This window comes from Harmonia axyridis, chromosome 1 (assembly GCF_914767665.1).
Source record: "Harmonia axyridis chromosome 1, icHarAxyr1.1, whole genome shotgun sequence".
NCBI lineage: Eukaryota > Metazoa > Arthropoda > Insecta > Coleoptera > Coccinellidae > Harmonia > Harmonia axyridis.
The window spans coordinates 11086388-11111034 of NC_059501.1; the positions used below are offsets into that span (position 1 = coordinate 11086388).

Here is a 24647-nt window from a genome sequence, read left to right on the forward strand (position 1 = left end):
GGAAAATGAGAGATTCCTTGGATAATTTTAAGAATCAAAAGTCCCATGAATAGGAGCCTGCAAACGCTTTGTTTTCGAGATACTAGTGTATCGTACTTTTTAGTGATGCTTATATCAGTTTATCAAATCTTTATTAATCTTCGCTACAGAGTGGGTTAATAAGTACCAAAACTTATAATCAATTCATTAATTACAGTTTACTAGCAGGATCTTTATAAAAATTTACGTCGATATCTAACGAAATCGTTCGTACTGAAGGTGGCATTTCAACCGATTTCGAAGCCACTTCAACAAATATAAGATAAATGTCATGGCTAGTTCCCACAATTCAAAGTACTTTCAAAGAACTTTTGGATTCGTCGATTCCGTTCTGGTTATTTTGATGGCACTGGAATGCCAATTGTCGGGAAAGTCGATAAAATCATAGACATTGTCGAATACGACTGTCATGTAAGCACTGTTTCGATTGTTCAAGAGCTAAAGATTGCACAATAAACCGTTTGGAACCATTTGCATAAGGATGGTCTCAGGAAGAAGCTCGATGTATGAGTACCATACGAGTTAACGCAAAAAACCTCTTGGACTAAATTTCCATCTGAGATTCGCTGCTCAATCGCAAATTCGACCCATTTTTGAAGCGGTTGGCGGCTAGTGAAAAGTGGATCACATACGACAACGTCAAGCGAAAACGGTCTTGCTCGAAACGCGGTAAGCCGTGGCCAAGCTAGGATTGACGGCCAGGAAGATTTTGCTGTGTGTTTGGTGAGATTGGCAGAGAATTATATATTATGAACCGCTTCCCTACGACACAACTGTTATCTTGGAACTGTAGTGCCAAAAATCAACAACTGGACCGTCTGAAGTAACCGCCCAGAAGAGGCCAGCTTTTTCTAATAGGAGAGGGATTGTGTTCCATCAGGATACACATGAATAAGAGCCTGCAAAGGATGTGTTTTCGAGATACTAGCATGTCGTACTTTTTAGTAATGCTTATATCAGTTTATCAAATCTTTATTGATATTCGCTACAGAGTTGGTTAATAAGTACCAAAACTCATAATCAATTCATTCATTACAGCTTACTAGCTGGATCTTTATAATAATTTGGATATTCCTGATGATTACTAGAGAGCTGTTTGAAATTTTTTTCTCGAAATCGATAGCAGATAAGATGAACCTAGAACAAACCAAAAAGTATAGTACTGGACCAGAGTTTCTCTTAACATTTTTCTGAACTACCAGCTAACTAAAAAATGCTTCTGAAGACACTCTTCCAGAGAAAATATAACCTTGTGGATTTGCTTTCGAAATTAGCATATTACATAATGAAAACTTTGAATTGGAATAATATCTATGGCCAATTCAAATTAAATATCTTGCGAAGGGAAGGTTCTATGAGAAAAAAACTCAAATTTTAATAAGTTTTTTCTTGAAATGATCCGAGATATCATTCATTTTCATTTGTACCTCCAATCAAGGAACACCGTGTAGATATAGTCAATTCAAAACTAATGTCTTCACAAATAAATTGCAATTTGAATGAAACACAATAAACTGAACAACACAGCCCAGACAATTTTTCGATGCGAATTACTTAGTTCTCAGTTTTTTCTACATACTGAAATTTTATGACGAGAAGATACAAAAAACCGAAAACAACGGGTAAGTTTATACCGATAACGAATGCAAAAATCACAGATGGCAAATAAAGGGCGATTCCGAGAAAGCGGATAGATGAAGGAAAATAATAAACCTCGGAAAAGACGAGCTCGTAGTGCAATAATAGTACTAATCTTGAAAGCGATATAAACTCATAAACCGTAAAATGGTCTGAGTTTTTACTGCCGTGCGGATTTGGAAGAAAAGTGAAATGATTCATTCAATTTATGTAAAAATTTTCGTTTTTCGTCTTTGCGAGAATTCTGCAATTTTATATTTTGGAAATCTTGGGGGGGGGAATTAATTACCCTCAGTACTCCCCCCATTTCTACGCCCTTGGCCGGGCGTTAAAAACAACGCCGAATCCATATCCGGCCGAAGTCGCCGCTGACGCTAACTTTATGGTAGTTGGCCGGCGGAATTTATGAATATTTATCCCCCCACCCCTCCTGGGGCCCCACAAAGGGCCTCGCCGTGGTTCTCTCAGGTTTAGTGGGTATACAAATCGCGAAATAAAATACTCGGATGAATTCGTTATCCTCTTTTCGACGGGAAATATTTGGCGTTTCGCGCGTTGGGAGCGTTCGATAGGATCCTGTTATCTCGGAAAATATTTGTTCTCCTTAAAGGGGGGAAGTTATCTCGTTATCTCTCCTGAGCGTGAGGAGGAGAAGCGAGGGGTTAAGGAAAGGAAAGAATCGGAGTGTGCTGTGGAGATGTGTAGTAGTGGATGATGTGTGCGTCTTCGCCGATAAATTATGCATACTTATCTGATCGTTTGTTTGTGGAAGGGGGGTTTGTGGTTTGTTGTTAGAGTGGGGAGGAGAGGGGGTCGAAAGCTATCAGCAATGTTCATTTCTAGGTCATATCAATGGTTCACTGTTTGCTTTTAAAAAAAATATGATGTTGACTGAAAACAACCAGAATGACAATACGTCAATATCCAACGAAGTCGTTCGTAGTGAACCATTTCAACCGATTTCGAAGCCTCTTCAACTAATATGAGTTGTGTCTTGGCTAGCCACATCATTTCAAAATACTTTAAAAAAATTAGATTTGATAGGACTTATAGATGGCTTTAGTTATCTGTATCTGTCTTTATATAACTCCGATCCGGTTTCACTAAATGGTGTTAGAAAGATGAGTTTTCATACTACAAAAACTTCGCTGACAGTCTTGTGATTAGTTGACTCAGTTCAATTTGTGCGCGTAACAAAGATGGAGACAGAGAGTAAATACGCTATATTTTACAGTTTTCAGCGTCTGAAAATATAACTTGTGTTTATGGTCCTGATACTGTAACAGCCAATCATACGCATTCTTGGTTTCGTCGATTGCGTTCCGGTAATTTCGATATCAATGATGCACCACTTACTGGAAGGCTAATGGTCGAAAATGTCGATAAAACCATGGACATTGTCGGGTCCGACCGTCATGTAAGCAGTATTCGGATTGTTCAAGAGCTAAATATTGCACAGTAAACCGTTGGGAACCATTTGCATAAGGCTGGTCTCAAAAAGAAGCTCGATATATGAGTACCACACGAGTTAACGCGAAAAAACCTCATGGACCAAATTTCCATCTGCGAATCGCTGCTGAATCGCAACAAAATCGACCCATTTTTGAAGCGGTGGATAACAGAGAATGAGAAGTGGATCATTTACGACAACGTCAAACGAAAGTGTCGTGGTCGAAACGAGGTGAGCCGGCAGAAACTGTGGCCAAGCTACGATTGACGCCCAAGATGATTTTGCTGTTTGTTTGGTAGGATTGGCACAACTCTTAACTCAGAATTTAACTGTGAAAAATTGGACCGTCTGAAGGAAGCAATCACCCAGAAGCGGCCAGCTGTCTAATAGGAGAGGAATTATGTTCCATCAGAAAACGCCATGCCACCCACAGGGATAGTTACTCGCCACAAGCTCAGGAAGCTTGGTTGGAAGGTTCTTATGCATACATCTTATAGTCCGGACCTGGTACCAAGCGATTACCATATTTTCCTTTCCATGGCAGACAATTTTGCTGGTGAAAAATTCGCTTCAACAGAGGCTTGTGAAAATGGACTGTCTCAATTTTTTGTAATAGGGGCGAGAGCTCCTGCGAGTATGAGAGAAGCGTAATGCTATTACCTTCAAAATGCCGAAATATTATCCAAAAAACGGAGTATATTCGACCTAAATCGAAACATTCTAACTATAATTATTAAAGATTTGTTTTTTATGGAAAGATATCGGATATCTTTCAACTAACACTCGTAGAAACTGATAGGTCGATGGTATTTTCGTTGATAATTGTAGAAAGTTCGGAATACATCATCCAGGGAAACAAGGTAGAACGTTAAGGAATTTAACAATCTTTGTTTGTTTCATTGTTTGGATTGTGTTTTTCAGTTTGGGACGTATTTGGAAAACGAAAAACTCCATGCTCCGACAAATATGAATTTCCAAAACTTAAAAGTTAGGTCAGTTACATGCTCACTAACATTTTATCCCTTATCAAAAGAGAAACGATCAGAACCTATAGATATTTAGAACACTGAAGCTAAAAAAAAAACCCCAATTCAAAATTTGACTCGTTGAAATATTCTACTCTGCTTCAAGATGACTAAAAAAATGGTCTCTTCAGAACATAGCTTGAACTGACCTTGAATACTTTCATCTCTATATTGCCACCAAAAAATGTCAACTCCAAAAGCCTCAACAACACAATTCAAATAAGAATAGAATTCGCCAACGATAATAGCAGTAATGGGGTTGTTTACTCCAACGCAACGAAGATCCATATCTACCATTGTGTGCGGAAGGTCTCAGATTATATTCTTGGAATTCTGTCTGACACGGTTTGAGTTATGCAGTCCGATAACTTTCAGAGACCCCTCTCTCGTTTTGATCCACAAGATTTAATCATTGTTAAACCCTTTAATCTACCCCTAACCGTGGGGAGACATAAATTTTTCACAATCCCCCCGTTATTACTTGGGAATTCATTTCATGCTCGAAACTTTTTGGAAGTATTCAAATAGTAGGTGTTCCCGAATTGAAATTAATTCCAGGAGAAGTGTAAAGTTTTAATTGCTAGAATTCGGGATGAATTCAATTATGGATCCACCAAACTGTCCAGTGGATCAGAAATTCGTGACAGAAAAATTAATATCCTGCGATACTCATTACGTAATACGGAGCCAGGGCAGTCCTCGCAAGATGAATTTGATGGATGATTCGGAGCCTGGCGTTGCAGTGATTGCTAGATGGGCAAAATGATAAATATCAGATTAGCGAGAGGTCTGGCTGAGTCCGGCTAGACACGCAATGATTAATTCTTGATTGAACGGGTGCAAGAACTAGAGAACTAATGGAACATCACAAAAATTTTATTACCATACTGTAGATTTGGACACATTGTCTGACAAAATGATGAATTGTGGTAGTCCAGTCTCTGGATTAATTTTTGGGGGATTGAAGGTCAATTTGAAAAAGTTCGAACATCTTATTAACTTTTCTCTGAGCTTCCAAAGACCAATGAACCTAGGATGAGTTCTCAGAGAATTCATTTACGAGGTGTGTATTTGAAGTGAGGTCTGCAAGGCCATTGTATCGCCGCAAGTAGCGCTAGATGAAATCCGGCAGAACTGTTGAATACGTTAGGCCCCCTCCCACCAATCGACACCTGGTGGAGCTCATTAGGACGCTCAGTCTTGACGTAGCCGCAATGGAAGTGCCGGTTGTCGCTCCCGCCAGGTGCAAGCTACGTTCAGTCATTAAGTTGGCCGAAAAACTCCAAGATGTGTGCAGTAGAGACATTCATTCAATTTTGGTGAATAACCTGCAATACCGGAAATTGTCTGCCAGGTGGGTCCCGAAAATGCTTACCCCGGAGCACAAAGTCAAACGTGTCCAATGTGCCCAAGACTTTCTCGCCAGTTTTAAAGAGGAAGAGAAAGAATTTCGTGATTCAATCGTCACAGGAGATGAAACATGGGCTCATTATTACACACCGAACGATGAAGAAGTTCATGAAGCGGTCATTTCGTTCTTGCGCGAGGCGGCGGGATCGTGGTTCGAGGAGGGGATACAAAAGTTTGTCGTACGAATGAGGAAGCTCATCGAAGTGAATGACGATTACGTAGAAAAATAGCTTAGATTTCAAGTTTTACAGCAATGTACAAAACTTAGTATATAAATGTTATTCAATGTGAAAAAAATAAATGGAGACCTTACTTTAAATACACGCCTCGTAAATGTTTCGAAGTCGTAGACATAATTTGAACTATGACGTCTGATCGAAGTTGATATTTCGGATCAACATGAAACTCAAGATAAAGCGAAATTTTGTCCAGATCATTAATCCAGAACCCTTTTCAGCTAAATATAGAAAAATAATTATTTTTTCCCAATCCGAAGTGGAATTCAGTTGATAGATGTTAAATAAAGAACCGAAATGATTATGCCAAACTTCTAGAATATGTTGGTGCCAGATTCAGACAATAAGGTGAATGCATAAGAACCTCCCAACCAAGCTGGTGTTGTCCTGATAGAACACAATTCCTACCTTATTGGCCAGAGCTCGCCACATCTGGGCAATTGCTTCCTTCAGACGATCCAATTGTTGGAAGTGCAGTTTCGAGTTAACAGTTGTGCCCTAATTGGCAGCTCATAGTAAAAAATTCCCTGCCAATCCCACCAAACACATAATAAAATCTTCCTGGTCGTTAATTTTATCTAAGCCACCGCATGAAATCCGGTCTATAAGTTCCTCTATATCTAACTCTAACAGAAAAAAATCTATCTCATATGTGCATAAGAATATTAAAATCTTCAACAGTTTGCCAATTGATCTGAAAATACTACAAGATTAAATAATTGTCATTGATGTATCTTTACCTAATACATGTTTGCAATGTCTTTTATACTACATATCAAATATTTACTTCATCCAAAAAGGAAGGAGAGCAAAATACAATTTCCGACATCAACGTATTCTCCTTCATTCTAATTTTGTTTCAACGGGGAATGTGAGATTCCGAAATTCTATCAAGATAAGTAGTACGGCGAGAGTGTATTTCTTATATATGAACCTTCCAACAGAAGCAATGGCACTGAAGTTGCCTCTTCGAAATATACGAGGCCATTAAATGGAAGATGGTTTTATGTTAGGTGAAATAATGCTATTGAATCAATGAGAGGATGCTAGGATTTCTATTGTGATCATTCTCTTGCGATCAGATAAAAGAATCTTAGGACTTGTCGTATTTCAATTCGTAAAAGAAATATAGTTCGGTGATTTGTTTCAGTGATATAAATCGATGGTGAATGGTTATCTTTTATGAGTGAGGAGTAAATGTGCTCAAGCGTTATGGCCATAGTGAATCCACATCTCTATTAATGTTTCAAAATATTTTTTTGTGTCTGTAATTGGGAAATATGATAATTGGAAAGGGTTATGAAAGATATGTTGAGTTCTGAACAGGACTTTGACATCCCCAAATTGATTTGTGATAACTAATATCATGACCAATAGCAGCTCAAACTGACAAAAGTTACGAAAAAAATGATTATCTATAGATGATCGAATCGAGTTTTTCTACTGGACCACAATATTTATTATTAGATCTTACATCCTATAGTGGAATTATCTTCAAGTTATATCAAATGAGAGACTGTTATTAGTATGCTTATAGATTCCTCATTCAAATATCTTTTTATATGTATAATAGTTGTTTTTTACCTGATAAAAGTTGTGCAGATCCTGCAATTTTCGCATTGCCTGAGTGAATGACATATGTTATGCAGCAGGCAGCACTTGCTGTGACAGCTATCAGTAAACTGAGTGCACTCCCCGTACCAACAAGTATGGTACTTGCTTGCCACCATGGACTGGGGATATCCCAAAATCTGCAAAAAAAACCATGACATTACATGAACTGTCCAATGATCAATGTATTCATTTCAGAGTTATTCATATTTCATTAGAACGACGGAACAAACTAGTAAGCCAGCAGATCTATCTAGTTGGTTGATCTACTTATTTGGTACATGAACCTAGATGATCGATCTATATGGATGGTATATCTATCAACTGGGTGTCCCAGATTTAGTGGTCAATTATTCACCAACGTGTTCGTCGATCGAATGATTGGGGGAGACTTCAAATTATGTTCCTTCGAAAAATGTTTTTGATGGAACAACAGCTTCTCAAAGCTTCGTCCTTTAGTATGGATTCCATTTATTTCTCAGTGAGGCAAAACTCTTGAAATTTGGTATGACACTTATTATCTAGTAGCTCTAACTATTCTCACAAAAATTTCAATCAGGTGTTCCTCATACTGAGGTTTTCAATGGTTCATTTCACAATTTTTTGGGACGTCAATGTATTTCAAGTTTGATTAGAAATTTTTCTTTCCATTTTCCTCCTAAATTTTGCTACTGATGAAAAAAGGGATTGCTTTTTCAGAATAAATTCGAACTGGGGCTCGGGTTCGAAGATATCGCAGGGTATCCGGTTTGGGATATTTTTTGAGAAATGCTAACTCGATGAGATCCCTCAAAGAACTATGTTATAACCCAAATGACTATTCAAAATGCTATAATAAACGCTCAGTAAAGAGGAGACAACTCCTGAAACGGGAAATAGCGTAGTAAACTTTGTTTAGATTTACACAAACATAGACTGTGCGGCAACGTCACCTCAGGATAATGCCAACATGAAGCCCCAGAAATTTCCGAACTCTGTTGTTTTCAATTATCCTATCTGATATTCTATGATAAGAGGATAAATATTTCGAAACCTAAATATCACTGACTTCATCAGACTGATGATAAGTGTGTCCCTGTGGTCCAAACAATGTACAATGATTATGCAATGTAAGTTCACGTCCTAGCAATTTGATCTTCTGATCGTGATCGTAGTGTAATCGGCAAATATGATCATTATTCATGCAATCTGATATGCAGGCAGAAAAGTTGAAATAAAAGTGGGCCTTGAACGGACCCCTGAGCAAAACCCAGGTCATTGCTAAACTCGTCAGATTGTCGTTGAGTCCAACTCACATTCTGCGACCCTAAAGAAAATTTCTCAGAATATTATCTTATTTAGAAACAATAAAAGAGACAGTTTGAGTTGGCCTGTGAAGCTTGACGGATAGTTAATTTGGAATATTTTTTTGAATAATTATACATGCAATTATACCGGTTTTTTTGAGTTGACTCAGTCATAAATCTCGAAAAGAAAACATCCTATGGAAAAACTTTTCAAATCGGAATGGATACTTCAAGGTCATTCAGACGGAAAATTCAAATTCGATCACAGACTCATCTGTGACGAAGCATGAAAGAGTGTTCGTACAAAACGTCTATATTCTTTTCGTAAAATCAGCAATAAAAACAGCGAATTTCCATTTGAAATTCCAAAATTGACCACACCCCCAAAAAGGGAGAAATTAAGGATAAACATTTCATCATAAGTAGACTTCCCGCTCAAAACCATCAATATTTTTTTTCTGTGAGAGGTTTTCTTTTTGAGATTTTTGACTGATTCAACTAAAAAAATTCATCTGAACTCCAGAATTATAGATAGCTATGATGTGGAAATACATCTATAATTCGTTATAAGGTGGGTGTCTCTTTTTTTCTTCTCATGAATTGGTATAAACCTTGGTATTTTGAGGGTAGATGAAAACTTCAGAAAATGGGTATATAAATTAGTGCAAGAACTAGACCAAAAGCCACTGAAGTCATCTAGTACAGTGACAAAGTAAATAATAGTAGTGAAAGCCCTCAAGTGATAAGACTAAAAATAAATTTAATCAATTTCACTGGTTTATAAAAATTGTAATTCATCTCAAGGGTCATAGCTTTGAAATTCACCCTATATGGTGGTGAATTATTGACCACTAATTAGATTAGGGGACATCCTATATAAGGCAGTTAAATTAAGAGCTGTATACTTCACATTACATATGGGATTCTTTGAATTAGTAATGATATAATTTTATTTTGGATATTTCGTGAAATTGGGGAAGTATTGAACTTTGTGGAAAATTTGCGATGCTCTTATTTCACGAAAGAATAAAAAATACCCATCAGCTGCCCCGAATTCAAACCTATTTCGGTCCCAACCAAAGTGATTCCCCCGAAACACGTTCGTTTCCAAGTATTTTCCCGGGAAAATTCCGTAGAAGCCCATTCTTCCGAAAATTGAAGTTTACGTTCTGGAGTGAAAACCCTATTGACGAGTTACAAGGTCCAGATGATCTAAAACTCTTTGTGGAAATCCCCAGAGTCCTCTGGTTAAACCGAATTGTACGTTCAACACGTTTTCAGGCTGCCTTTGGAATGCAGCTGAGCGGAGGAAATCATGACTGGGAAAGTTTTTCAAGGATCAAAGAAAAATGAAACTATACTTCGTTTTATGAACGCCTGGAGTTATGGACCATAATTAAGTTCCTGTGAATAACTATTCAGTACTTAATCGAAATGTTCACTCTGAAGTGAGAGGTGGAAAAGAAGGTGTGGAATGCTCATTCAGTAGGTAATAATTCTATTATCGCACTTTGGATTTTATTCCACTTCTCAACGAAATTGGGAGTTGCATTTCTCATGCTGATTCTTGTCACGTGCTTTTCTTTATTATTTTTTTTTGTTGGGGTTCAGATTTATTTTCGACTTCCATCATAGTTTTGCTCGTAGTTTTGTTACCGAACGTATTATGCATGTGTGCCTTGAAGAATGTTTCTGTATAAGGAGAAAGAGGACGTTCACTCGTATGGTTTAGTATTCATTCGAAAATTTGAATTCGTAATTGCATTAACGATTTTCTTAATTTCAATGCTCTTCGTACATTAAATGAAGAGCAAATTGATACTTTGAGTTCTTCTAAGAACATATTTAAGGATGAAGAAATATACAGAGATGTTTTGAAAGAAAACTGATGTTTCTCTATATTACAGTATGTAAATGAAACCCGAACACTGACATATTCATTCCTAGAAAATTCTGAAAGTTCTGATATTGGAGGATCTCATTAAATATAGATTATTTCATGTTCGATTCCACGAAGAATATTGAAGCAACACCAAATTCAACTTTTTGGTGATAATGTAAAATCATAGCGTCACATTTTTTTTGCTTGTGCTGCTGGCAAGGCAAAGACGGAAAGGATTTCTCCATTGCATTATGACGAAAAATAGGGGTTTCCAAAAAATGCGAAATTCTACTTATCAACGTAGCCTCCGAGATGAAAATAGACCTCTTCATTTAAATTGGTTTTTCGATGAAGATCAGGATCATTTTTATGTATTTCAAGCTCCCATCAGCGAAGATGTGATATTGCTGGTGATTGAGTTTTGGTGTCAAATGAACTTTAAAAGTCTGAGGATCTTACTCTTCGAAGGATTTCGGCGAGGAATAGATAATCCTGAATTTTTGTCGAGGAATATGATTCTTTACATCACTAACTCAATTTTTTCACCACCATTGTCGGCCGCGAAGGTGCTTCACGACGACACATAAGTTTTTCACTTTTGCGAACTGTGACTGCAAAATTCTTACAATGCTTGTAGTGAATTTCAACAACTTCAATTCATTTTTCAGGCGTATTCCATTTCTATAGTAATGGCATATTTTTTACTTGACAATTATCAAATGATGACAGCTTCAAAATTTACGCTCTCCAGATAGCATGCTTTTCAAAACGTAATCTCTTATTGGAAAAACCTTTATTAGTTTAAAAGATTTTTCAATATCTCTGAGTTTCATACGAAATTTCGTGAAGAATCACATGAATGTAGGCTTGGTTAATCGATCGACTAGAGGTATGAATCTATAACCTGGCCTTTCGTCTTCTCCTCCGTGACATTACCCGGGTTTGTAATAATTGAACACTTTAAATTATATACATCTATTTACAAAGTCACACTTACCGAACAAACACAGTATTTAGAAGATCTTGATTAGCGTCTTAATCACAATTTCTCATAATAAGATACTGAATTTCGTCCCAAACTTGTCGAATCTTAATTACACGAAACGTCTTCGACTATCGCATCTTCGTCCTTCTTCAAGTTTCGGTAGTCTCGTCTTCAACTAATTAGCGACTTGTATAATTCTAGTCCGCGCACAGTCTTTTCGTCTTTACGTCTTACTTCTTGAGCCTCGACGGACCGATAACCAATAGGCTGAACTCCTCTGGCTATCGACTTCCCTTCTTCCAACTTGGTCACACCCTTAGCATCACCCCGATATCGGGGAAAAGTACCAAGTACCACCCCTAGTCCAATAAGAGCTTGGCCGTACCGCTCACAAATTTGTACGCAGATTACTGGAAATCTCAGTCGTGGAATATTCTCAAATGACCAGCACGTGATACGCAGATGTGACATCCGGAACCACCGTGCACGTTTTCGAGCTTTCTCAACCCTCAGTATATCTCTTGAGATTTACAATCGACATGACATGTCTTCGACACCTCGAAGAATTGAAACTTTCTTTACACATTACTTACAACAGCAATTCGTTCCCTGTAAATTCATTGAAACTGTCATGCCCTCGACACTTGAAAAAACTAATAGGTCTCCAAGCATTCTGCTGACCATGTCAATTATTTACAGGGAACAATAACTGGATCCTACATGAATATCAATTTGAACAGCAAGCAAAACCTCCTGACACAACATCAGTTCTTTTCTCATTCTTCTAGAATACTCCCAGTTCATAAAGTCGTGCTAAACTGGCGCACAAGCAAATATTAGGCACACAAGCGGAGTATCGACTGCAACTCCTGGGACCTAACTCCCTAACCATCCGTCATGGACATTCCATTCGAACGGAGCGCAAAAATCTCCCCTCGCACGTGGAACAAGTTCAAAGAAATAAATGTCGCAGAAAGTCGCTTTCCAAACTGCAATTATATCGCGACGTACCTGATTTGCGACTCGAAGTTCCAGCTGCTCCCGGGACTGCTCGAAAGCGATCTGCTATTTTTCCCCGGCCGGCCGAATTATGACACAATAACCGGAAGCGGGCAAGTTTATTCGGTTTAAGTAAATTATTATGTCGTTCGTTCTAGGCGCAGATGCTACACAATTCTTATAACGGCCGCCTTGAAAACTTAAGGAGTTTCGAGTGACCGTGTGCTTCGTAGCGTTCCTGGTTTAAATTGGAGCCTGGCAAGCTGCGATCGAGCTGAGGGTTTTTTTTTTCTTCAGCTCGATCTTAGCTGCCTGTGATCTAGGATGGACTTTATTGAAAACTTGTCGACAGAAATTAGTTGATGATGTGTTTGAGCGCCCGTTGTCCTAACTTTCAAATTTCAGTTAGAATAGGAGAATGTGTACTCGTATGGTTTACAATTCCTTTGATGATTTGAATGCATTGTATCAACATTTTTTCCTTACAATGCACTTGACAAATTCGGAAAATGAACAAACTGACCATCTCCAACCATGAGTTTCTTCTTTTTCCTATTGATCTTTGGCCCATTATCTTTCCCTGGACAATAAGCTGTAGCGACTGGTATGTATCTTTCCTCATAATATCTCCCAGGTATTGCAGTTTGCGAGATCTATTAGTACCTCAATGCGTTGAGGGCATGGCGTTTTCAATTGAACTAGTGGAACCATTGTCTCTTGTACCTACATTCAAGACATGTTAAATTTGTTCTTGAATGGCGAATGCTATCAGTATTCCACACGTAAAAGACAAGATCTTTGCGTGCCTTATCATGGAGTAAGCTAGCACAGAAAGCCACGAATCATTTGGCCATCAAAATATATTACCCTCTCCTAGAGTAAATAAAATTATGGCATTCATGTAAAAGACGTCTCAGACTCTTTTTGTTTTCTAGATGTTACTACTCTGTTGACGAATATATGCCAGATGAGTTCCAGTGAATTTCATTGAAATTTTGTTGATATTTTGGTTCATTGTAGTTTTATTGCATGTTTTTAATAATTTGTGAAATAACGAGCGAACATGTTGCGGACCATCTGTATATCATAAAAGCAACACTTGCAAAATACCCTTGGCTCGAAAATATTTCTAGCGAAAATCCACCTAAATTCTAGGAATCATAGAGTATTTCGTAGGCGGTACCGCCAAAGCTTTTTATTGAACAAGAGGGGTGGTAGTTAGTACTTCCCCGATACCGGGAGACCATGATAACCATGGTGGAATGATACGAGAGGACAGTTAACGATCAGTCTAGAGTCGAGAATTACCGGTCAGTGGTCAGCCTCAGACTTAAGACGAAGTCGAGATTCAGTCAAGAGTGATTTGTAGATTGGTCGCGAATTGAATACGTGATGAAACGACCGAATTAAAAGTTAGTTGTGGACAATGGTACACAAAGGACGGTAAAATAAACACTTGATTAAGAGAAATTGACTAATGAAAAAAAAAAGAAAAAGAATGATTCAAGAAAAACAAAACGTTATCAACGAAGCTTTGGTTACGAGAGGAAGAATATTTCTTCAATATGAATTTGTGACTGATGAAGCACTTTGTAAAGGCTTTAAAACTAGAGGAAAATAGTTTTGGATACTTTCCACTATACGGTCCACAATTCACTATACCGATAAAACAAGACTGGATGGTTTTCATTTGTTCAAGTAGTACAAAATTTTCTTGGGAATCATAAAACAGATAATTACATAGAATAGTGGAAACTATGCTTCGAATGTTAGAATTCTCGGTTGTGACAGAGCAGAAAAGATCACTACCCACACAGCCACCTCGATTACTTTCCAGAAAACCTGGATGATTTTAGTGAAGAACATTGGAAAGATTCCATCAGGACATTGAATCTATGGAAGATTGATATCACAGCCGATGGGTTATCCACATGATGCCCGACTATTGAGTGAGACTAAAGCGAAACCACCTTACTAATCTCCATGCTAGGAAAGCATATAAAAAAATTTTGAAATGATAAGTGACAAAGGTATTTTTTGATTGATTAATCAATATACAGGATGAACGACTATTGAGTACCAATTAGACTATCCTTGAGAAGAAGACATATTTGACATCTGAAAATTTGGATTATAATATCAGTTATGGGCACTGGATATACTGGCAATGTGGATCTATGGGCAATATGTATCTATGGGCAATGTGTTTCTATGGACAATGTGGATCTATACGCATTCTGGATCTACTAGCAATGTGGATCTATGGGCAATGTGAATCTTTGGGCAATATGGGTAATGTAGATCTATGGGCCTTATAGATCTATAGGCAATGTGAATCTATGGGCTTTATTGATCTCTCTACAAGGTAGATCTATGGGCTCACTAGTTAGTACTCAAATCAATATTCTTGTCGAGGAATATTTGAATTGATGCATTTCTTTCAAACTGTAAATATTTACAATCATAACATGAAATATATACAACTTACACATCCCAAAAAATAAATCAGATAGACAAAATCTGAGAACTATTTCCGATTCTGCACCAAAAAATCAACCATGAGCAGTTGAAAAATCGCGAGCACTAGAATATCTGTTGACCCGTGTAATCTATGATTGAACGACTCCTAGAAATTCACCAGAAAAATTTATAAGTCGCGAAATAAAGTAAAACATTGGGCCTGTCACAGAAACGAGTGGAAATTCTGAACTCCGAAACTTTAAGTGTTCCCATCTAGCATAAAGACTGCACATTCATTTCGAATCTGAAAAATGAAGTTTCCCATTCAACCACTCTCTCGGAAAAACTCATCGTTCATATTTTCCTCCTCGCGATCCTCCAGAACTGCGGCCATTGTTCACTGGATGCAACCGGATCGAACCCGATGAAAAATTGCCAAGAAATAACATTTGTGTCAACTGGAGACGGACTTTTAGGTTTTAATATTTCATACCGAGAGTGGGAGACTTAAGTGAAATCAATCAGTTGATGTTCAGGCACAAAAGGGAATGGCCGGAAGGATCTAAGCATCGACCGTTTGTGCTCAAAGCTTGTCGCATTAAGGCAGGACGTTTGGTGGTGCGCTCTCTGAGCACATAATATCCTGAAGGATATGACAGATTGAGTTGGGGTTATGGGACGTGTTGCGACCTAAGAAATCTGGAGGTTAAAGCAGCGGAATGAACGTGATAAGTGGGGGTACGGCTTGCAGCGCATATTGTTAGCAGGTTCTACCCAAATCCGTTGACAATGGCGTTTTTGCGACTCTTTTTCTTGGGGTCTAAATGTGATACAATACAATACTTTATTGGTCCATTAGGACACTGAAAGTGTTTAGGAGGAGTCAAGATAAAACGGCAAATAATTTACAAAATAATTACTTTCTACTGGTTTATAGTCTTTGAAAAATATTTCCATATCGATTTATCATTTCCTTCTTGTATTTATGTACATAGGCGAACAATTTTGCTTCCGTCGTTTTTTTCCGAAATTCGAGGCTTTATTGTAAAGAACTGGTTATACATTCATAATTCAAAGTATTGACCATCGCTGGCTACTACTTTCTCCCATCTTTCGGACAGCGTACGAATCCTGCGTTGAAAAAACTGAACATTTTTTGGAGCGATTCACCAATCGATCCAATTTTCAACTTCTTAATGAGACCGGAAGTGATGTTCAGCTAGGCCGTGTGCCATTGATCGAAACAAGTGATAGTCCGAGGGAGCAACATCTAGAGAATACGTTGAGTGGGGTAGGCCTTTCCATTTCAAATTCTGAGTATGACCACTTTCACAACATGGGGTCGAGCATTGTCATGATGTAAAATCACATTACTCATGTCTCTCAATGTATTGTGGCCGTTTCTCTCTTAATGCTCGGCTCAAACGCATTAATTGCGTTTGATGTCGATAGCCTGTGATTGTTCAGTTGGTTTTGACAATTCATTTTGCAGTGCGCGAAACAGGTCAATTTTTGTTTCACTTTCACCAAATTTTTATGCATTTTTGAAGGATTTTTTGATACACCCTGTGCCATCTCCATCACCGTCTAAATTTTTTGAATAGAGAAGTAATTAGTACGTTTCTACTGCAGTTGAAACGTACTAATAATTACCTACTTAAGATTATAACTGAAGTGCAGTGTTTCACACATTATAATTTTTCACGTGAGGGTGTTAAAAGGGGTGAAAATTGAGCATGAATAAAACTGTAATAGTCGACTTTCATTCGGTGACAAATTTCATCAGGTACCATCGGGTCGAAGTAAATGAGCCATGACATAGTGTACATACTAAAAACCTCTTTGAACTAACTGATTTTTCAACAAAAAAATTTTTTCTTGAAAATTTCTTCACACCTGTAAAGAAGATTCAGAGACCTTGCTAAAAAAGTAAACGAATAATGAGTCGATTGATTGAATAATTAAAACTGATTTTGAAATACCAATTTCACAATTCATAAACGTTGTTGAAGCTTGTATATTTTCATAACTTCTGAACACAGATGACAGGAGAAATGTAAAAAAATAATTCAGTGTTTCCGTTATAACCTTTTCAAATCGTAGCATTCTTAATGGAAAATACATACAAGGCAAATGTAGAATTTTAGAGAGGTTAAAATATTGATTTGAATGATCATCCATCTAATTATTCTCTTATGTGCAATAAACATTATTCAAACTGAAGTGTTGTTACCCCAGAGTAAAATATTTCACACAAGGTGGCCGAAAACAAGACCAAATGAGACGTTAATTAGAGAACCACGAGGCCAATAATTGTTGAGCTTATTTATGGAAGTGGAGGAATTATTGATTTGTTTGCATGAATAATGATATAGGATGACCATTTAGCTCCCTGTCGATGTGTATTCTAAGAAATTTCGTGCATTCTGTTGAAGTTATTAATATCACCAAGAAATCAGGGTGGACATCACTCTCTTTCTCTCTTTTTATGGACATTACTGTTTGTTACTCGGAATAGGACTGTTTTATTGATATTGAATCATTTCACCAACACCAACTGAAAAACTCATCATCGTCATCAAGTTTTTACAAGCTTATTGAAGCTCCTTACAACTCAGTGCCGAAACCGTTACTCATGCGTCGTCTGCAAACAATATCAACAAAGGACCAGTCAAAAATGGTCAATCATTGCTGAACAATAGAAAAAACAGTGGTCTCAACACGGAGCTCTGAGGATCCCCCTTTCCATATGACTTTCACATAAAAAGCATTCTTCTGATTCGACTGACAGTTCAGATGTGAAAAAAAAGTTCAGTAACAATTTCCTTTTGTAACTCAACGTATTAAGAGTATCGCATTATATGGAAATCAATGTCGAAGCTTGGTTCAGCTCTCTATTCAGATTCTATAAGGAAGTCCCTACAATTCACTTTATCAGCGTAATATTTCTCTTGGATATATTTGAGTATTCGTTCCTATAATTCTTCAAATGTTTTAATTATGTTTTTCTTCATTATTGTAAAACTTTAAGAATGTAATATATAAAAGGCTAATTAGGGACTGCTTCATCAATTCAACTATAGTTATCTACTGAATATTCCAATAATTCTAAAAGGTTCAAAATGTCAGTTATTCTTCTCAAGTGCACTTTAGAAATTCTTCAATATTTTTTGTTAGTTCAATAACATCATATTCTTATATTCGCAGATGAACATAATACTGATTCAAGCATAAAATAAAATATCAAGAAACCATTTCTCAGAACCAATTTCTATTTGCTTTTACCGATAAAGCATCTACGATCAGAAAACGAAGCATAATTTTATTGATACTGCATATTCTCTCCATTTGCATATCTGAAATACGACAACTTGAATAAAGTACAAATAAAACGATACAACTCAGGGAAGCGCAGTGAGAATAACGAGTGAAGCTTCACGACATAAACTTTTCATGATATGTCATAACTTTCCATTTGCAATTTCATTCGATCGCACAGGAGATGATAACAATGCTCCTCCTGCGGCATTTCAATGAACTTAAAAATATGAGTTTTATGTTAACGTCAAAACCAAACAGGCTCTTTCTATAATTTTATATACAATTCATTGTTATTGCTCTGTAGGTAATTGTATGAAATATCTCACATGGCATCAGTATATTTGAATTTTGTCCTATATTGGCTAAAATACATAGGCGTACAACTTTGCGGGCGGCGTTTTTTTCGGAAATTCGAGGCTTTATTGTAAAAAACTGATGAACTGTTTGTATATTATTGATTCAAAGTATTGTCTATCGCTGGTCACTACTTTCTGCTATCTTTCAGGCAGCGTGAGAATCTCACGTTGAAAAAACTGGTCATCTTTTGAAGCGATCCACGAATCGATCAAATTTTTCATTTCTTCATTAGACCGGAAGTGCTGGTCAGCCAAGCCGTGTGCCATTAATCGAAACAAGTGATAGTCCGAGGAAACATCGTCTGGAGAATACGGCGGGTGGGATAAGACGTTTCCAAGTATGTCTTGACCACTTTCGCAACATGGTGTGGAGCATTGTCATGGTGTAAAATCACTTTATCATGTCTCTCGTTGTATTGTCTATCAGTTCTCGGCGCGAACGCATTATTTGCATTCGATAACGATCGCCTGTGATTGTTTCAGTCAGTTTTAACAACTCATTATACACTACGCCGAGCTGATCTCACCAAATACTGAGCATGACATTGGAACCGTGATTTTCTGCGCTTGGATTATCGTAATGAACCCAGTTTTCATCTCCAGTCACAATGCGATGCAGAAATCCCTTCGACTTTGCCTTGCAAACAGATTTTCCCAAGAAAGCAAACGCCGTTCAACATATTATCTCAGCTTCAACTCGTACAGCACCCAATTTCCTTGTTTCTGAATCTGACTTTCGGGCGTTTTGAAATGGCTTGTTGTGTTACTCTCAATGATTCTGTCAATTCTTGTTGTGTTTGACACCAGTCTTGATCGAGTAATGCCTTTAATTCTGCATCTTCGAGAACCTTTTTTCTTCAATTGCCATGCTGGTCTTCGACGTCAAAATCACCGTTCTTGAAGCGATGAAACCACTTTTGGCACTTTCTTTCACTAATAGCGGCCTTACGTATTTGAGAGCATTCGATGAGCCTCAGCAGCAGATTTCTTCATTATACAGCAGAAAATTAAAACCTCCCGCAAATGACGAGTATTTGGCTCGTAATCTGACATGTTCAATCAAAAATAACTATTTGATGCAGATACGAATCGACTAATATTTCGATAGCGTTATGTTTACAAAAACCTTTTTAAGATTATTGCAAAACAGTGGAAGCGTAGTTTCACACCTAATAATATAGAAATGACCTTAAAATTAGTTGTTTTGATTTGGTTTTCTCTTATATTTGGTGGAGGTATAGACATGCTTTTGGTAAGGTCAGTAGAGATATACGTAGCCTGTGTTGAAGGAAGGCCAGATGAGCTGGAGTTGGGTGAAGATGTAGATAGCATAGATGATGTTAGGATGATATTTACATTATTTGATGAAATTAAGATTACATGGATTACTTCCTCAAACAATGATGTTTCAGATTAGGTTCAGTAAGGTTTGACAGGTTAAAATATTGGAAACATTCTTTTTCATATCCACAATATGGATAATGTCCGATTGCATGAAATCATGACGCTATATAAATTCCGAATCAACAGGAAGATTCATTCTGATTATGCTAAAGCCGAGTACCTATTCCCGTATTTCACATCGATGTGACGACTCATAAAGGGAGAAGAGGAGTGTAATACATGTTTGGAACAATCTATGTGTTTGGAACAAACTATGTGTTACATTCAAATACACAACATAGTACATTTTCGCATGATTTGTATAACAATCGCCTATAACCTTCGTCGGGAGTGGGCGTTTTGTAACAAGAGCGCTCATACGAACTTAATCAGGCTATTACATTGCTATTAAAACCCAATCGACCTCTCCCAGTTCACTTTATTATCCATGTTCATCGACGTTCCACGAACACGAACGTAATCTTCCTCTCACGAATAAATTCGATGCGTGTACCATTTTGGTTTTATACTAGCAATAATAAACTCTTGAAAAATTTTAACACCTCCATGAAGTACCCTTTTTCGAATGTGTAGAATGTGTAGATGTGTAGAATCAACCATTGGAAAGATGGTTTAATTCTTATTTTTTCTTCAAATACCAGTTTTTTTCCTTTTTGAACCGTTAGCGATCTGCAGCGTGTCCATTAATGAAGAATATATTTACGGCCTTCCGTTTATATTTGTAGTCAAAATAAGATTGATGGGAAAAGACCAAAAGACTGACGTTTCGGTTTATTCCTCAGAGCTCTGGAAGAACGATACAAATCAAATGAGGAGCTAATATTAATTTGTCCTAAGTTAAATAATGAAAACGTAATAAAATATAAAACAAGAGTCATATAAGAAAACATCACATTTCAGTTGACAACAAAAAGATAGCATATCTGTGTGACGTCTGAGGGTGAGAGGAAAATTGGAAAAACAAAACAAAAAACCACAAAAAATGAAACACAATCGGACAAATCATATAACAATTCTGAATAATTATTACAATATCAACCTGGTCTCTTGTCAACAAAAGGCAAAATCTTAAAAAACTCAAGTATTTAAAAAAATGGGCATATAAATGAAAAGAGTCAACATTCTAAGTGCAATATGAACCAGCCATCCAGGTTATTTATATGCGAAGAAATAAATGAATGTATCTCTCATTTTTTTTTGAATGACTTGAGTTTAAATATAAAAATAACAAACGTATGCTGCCATGTGAACACTAATATTCTGGCAAGGTATCTTTCAATGAAATAAGGAAAAAAGATAATGAATAATAATAAATTTCAATTCGACTAGCGAGACATACATTATTACATTGTATGTATAAGACAAGTCACAAAACTTTAAAATAGATAATAATACAGAACATCTGTTTCAAAATGTTTCTTTTGTTATTGAAAGCATTATTTATTGTTATTGATATAAATCATTTATGAAATATAGTAATAGAGGAATCTACTTGATTTTAAGAACCGAAATCGAATAAACGTCTCGAAACCAAGGCCGTCAAAATCTAAGAAAAAAATAATAATGAAAAAGAAAGGAACAATAGAGAAAAAATAAATGGAATAGAAAAAACTTGAAATACCCTGTGGATTGCTAACTGTTTAAATGAAAAAAAAATTATATTTGAATGAAATAATATTTCAAATGGCCTACAGGGAAAAAATGGCTGCGCCGAGACGATTAGTGACTTTTATTTTCGCAGACTTTCATAGAATAAAAAAATTTGCAACCTTTCAGAGAGAATTAAGGTAATCAAGATAAGTCAATCACCCTGTAAAAAAGCATTATAAACATTTCGCAAAACCTTTATTTTTTTCAAATGAATTTAGTATTCTCTTTTCAATGATTTATATATTTCATGCAATAATGGGATATAGTGTAAAATTTGCAGGGTTTATTTCCAAATCAGACATCCATACAAATCCTTTGGGTTTATCTCCTTACGATATGCATCCAGGGGGTTGTGGAGTCCACACGGGGTATTTCCAACAATCGGCGTAGAGAGACTAGCCATTAGAGTGAAAAACAGCGCCCGCAAAAAAACGTATAATACAGAGCATCCATCATAAATTCCCCGAGGAAAAAATATTCTCGTTTCACTCCTGACACGAAATTGGCCGGAGAAAGTATGGATGCTTCGGGGACCGCTCTATTTTGGGCAAAAAACCGGCTTTTCCGCATTCATATTCGCTGCCTTCTCCCGAATATGCAAAAACAAGGACATATAAGGATATCAGCTGAGGATCGATTGGAAATTTTCAGTTCTATAGAAGTATATGTCGAACTGTAAAAGTTTTAGTGGGATAACTGTGAAAGTACGTACTCTGAATAATATTTCGATTTCCTGATAATAAACAGAGTGATTTATGAGAATTATTCAAAAGTTCGGAGACTGCTATGAAGGGGATTTACCTACTTCGAAAAATTTTATATGAAGTTAGGTTCCATTTGACCTACTTGTTAGAGTGGAGAGGTTATTAACGGACATAAATTACAACAAAACCACTTTTTTTATACTTAGTTAGGAGACATACTGACATATTTTATGAGTAATTTCAATAAATAAATATTTTCTAAATGTTCGAAATGTTTCACAAATCTAGCCAATAATCTGTTTAATACAATTTAAGAGTTTACATTCATAAATTTGTATTATTAATTCTTATTCTTCATTTGTGTAAGCAGTCCTACGATAAATATTTTAATTAAAATTGAATCAAAGGCTACGATGTTAACACAAAGGGCTCCTATTTAATCTAAAAATTCAACTACTGTTCTCCACACACTGGGAGTATATTGTTCGATAAGGGACTGATGATGAGTGATTAAAAGTCTACTTCTACTGCAATCAAAACATCTCCCAGATTAATATTACCATGGAAACAAAAGGCACTCACTCATTAATGTCAGTGAGAACGCGTGCTGTTTGTGTATGTATTTGTATTGTGATTACTATTTCACTCCTTCCATATTCAATGAAAAAGTTCCCGTAGCGACGCCTGTTTTACTTCAATAAAAATCACAAGCTGGCAAAACCAACAAGTTGGCTTTTTAGCAATAAAATTGTACATTTCTCAAAATAAAGATGGCTTGGGAAATGAATAATTGTTAAATATTCAATTATTGTAGATCGTAAACGTATTTGTTACTGATTCGAAAAATGAGACACCAAGAATGGTAGGGATAAAACTAAACATGAACGACTGTGTGTATTCAGTTCTCGGAATGCCTACTGAACAGGAGCTACCTCTTAGATCGAAAAACATGTCCAGAAAGGTTAGAGAAATATTAAAACACCACTACGCTTTCAATTGAAGAAGAAAAACGGCAAAGATCAAAAAGAATCCAGTGTGGAATCTTTTGGCAATTGACTATTGAAAACTACGCCAGTACTGAAAACGAAACAATACAAGCTCCAACAATTGAATCAACTATTGAACTGTTTCAGCCCTTACTCTTTGGTAGTTGATCATGATAATAATGATAAAAACTAGTATTAATTGAATCAACATTGAAATTGTTCAAATTCACTACAAAAATGGTGAAAATTTTGTAGTCACAGTTCGTAAAACAAAAGCACTTTTGAGTTGTCATGAAGCACCTTCTCGGCCAGCAATAGTGAAACTGGTAGAAAAATTTGGGCTATTGAAACAAGTTAGTAGTATAAAGAATCGAAACCATATACGTCGCTCAAGAACTACTGAAAATTTTGCTGCTGTAGCTCGTATAGTTGGTCAAAACCAGGTTTGTCGATTCTTTGTCGATTTCGGAGTTTGAGCATTCTACAAACGAGACAACTCCGTATTTTGCATAATGCCGTAGGTCATAAGGCTTGTAAAGCTTAGTTGATACAAGAAATCAAGCTAGTGGATCACCAGCAACGTCGTATCTTAGCTGATTTGTTCCTTGAAATGCATCAAAATGATTAGGATTTTCATCGTCAGTAATGAAGGCCATTTTCACCTCGAAAAAAAAATGAACACTAAAGGTTAGTTTCCATTATTCGTCTTCGACTTAACTTGAACTGACTCTCGAGTCGAACTTACTTCGTCCCCTGACCGCAACTTACCCCGTCCACTCTGAATATCCTTCCCTCCTTCCGGCTTGACCACACCCTTAGGGAAAGTACCATCCCCTAGTCCAATAAGAGCTTTGCTGTACCATCCACAAAGATCTTCGCGGATTCTTGGAAATCGAATATTCTCGAAGGACTAGAACCTGATACACAGATGTGACACATCTGGTACGACCGTGTTATCTTCGAACTTTCCCAACCCCTCAGTAAATCTCTTCAAGATTTACAACTCCATGACATATCTTCGACACCTCGAAGAATAACACATCCTTTTTACATTACATATACAATAACAAGTCGTTCCCTGTAAATTCATTCAAAATGTCATGACCTCGACACTTGAAGAAACTAATAGGTCTCCAAGCATCCTGTTGACCATCTCAATTGTTCACAGGGAACAATAACTGGATCCTACACGTATATTGATTTGA

General features: G+C 36.8%; 1 protein-coding gene across 3 annotated transcripts in view; it reads right to left on the reverse strand.

Annotated features, from left to right (window-relative positions):
- The window catches only part of LOC123670709 (LHFPL tetraspan subfamily member 6 protein-like), a 176202-nt gene that overhangs the window by 17743 nt on the left and 133812 nt on the right, over nucleotides 1–24647 (reverse strand). For all 3 annotated transcript variants that reach the window (XM_045604240.1, XM_045604238.1, XM_045604239.1), the window contains exon 4: nucleotides 7383–7549. In XM_045604240.1, the coding sequence (XP_045460196.1) occupies nucleotides 7383–7549 (167 nt within the window). The remainder of the gene's footprint in view (nucleotides 1–7382; nucleotides 7550–24647) is intronic.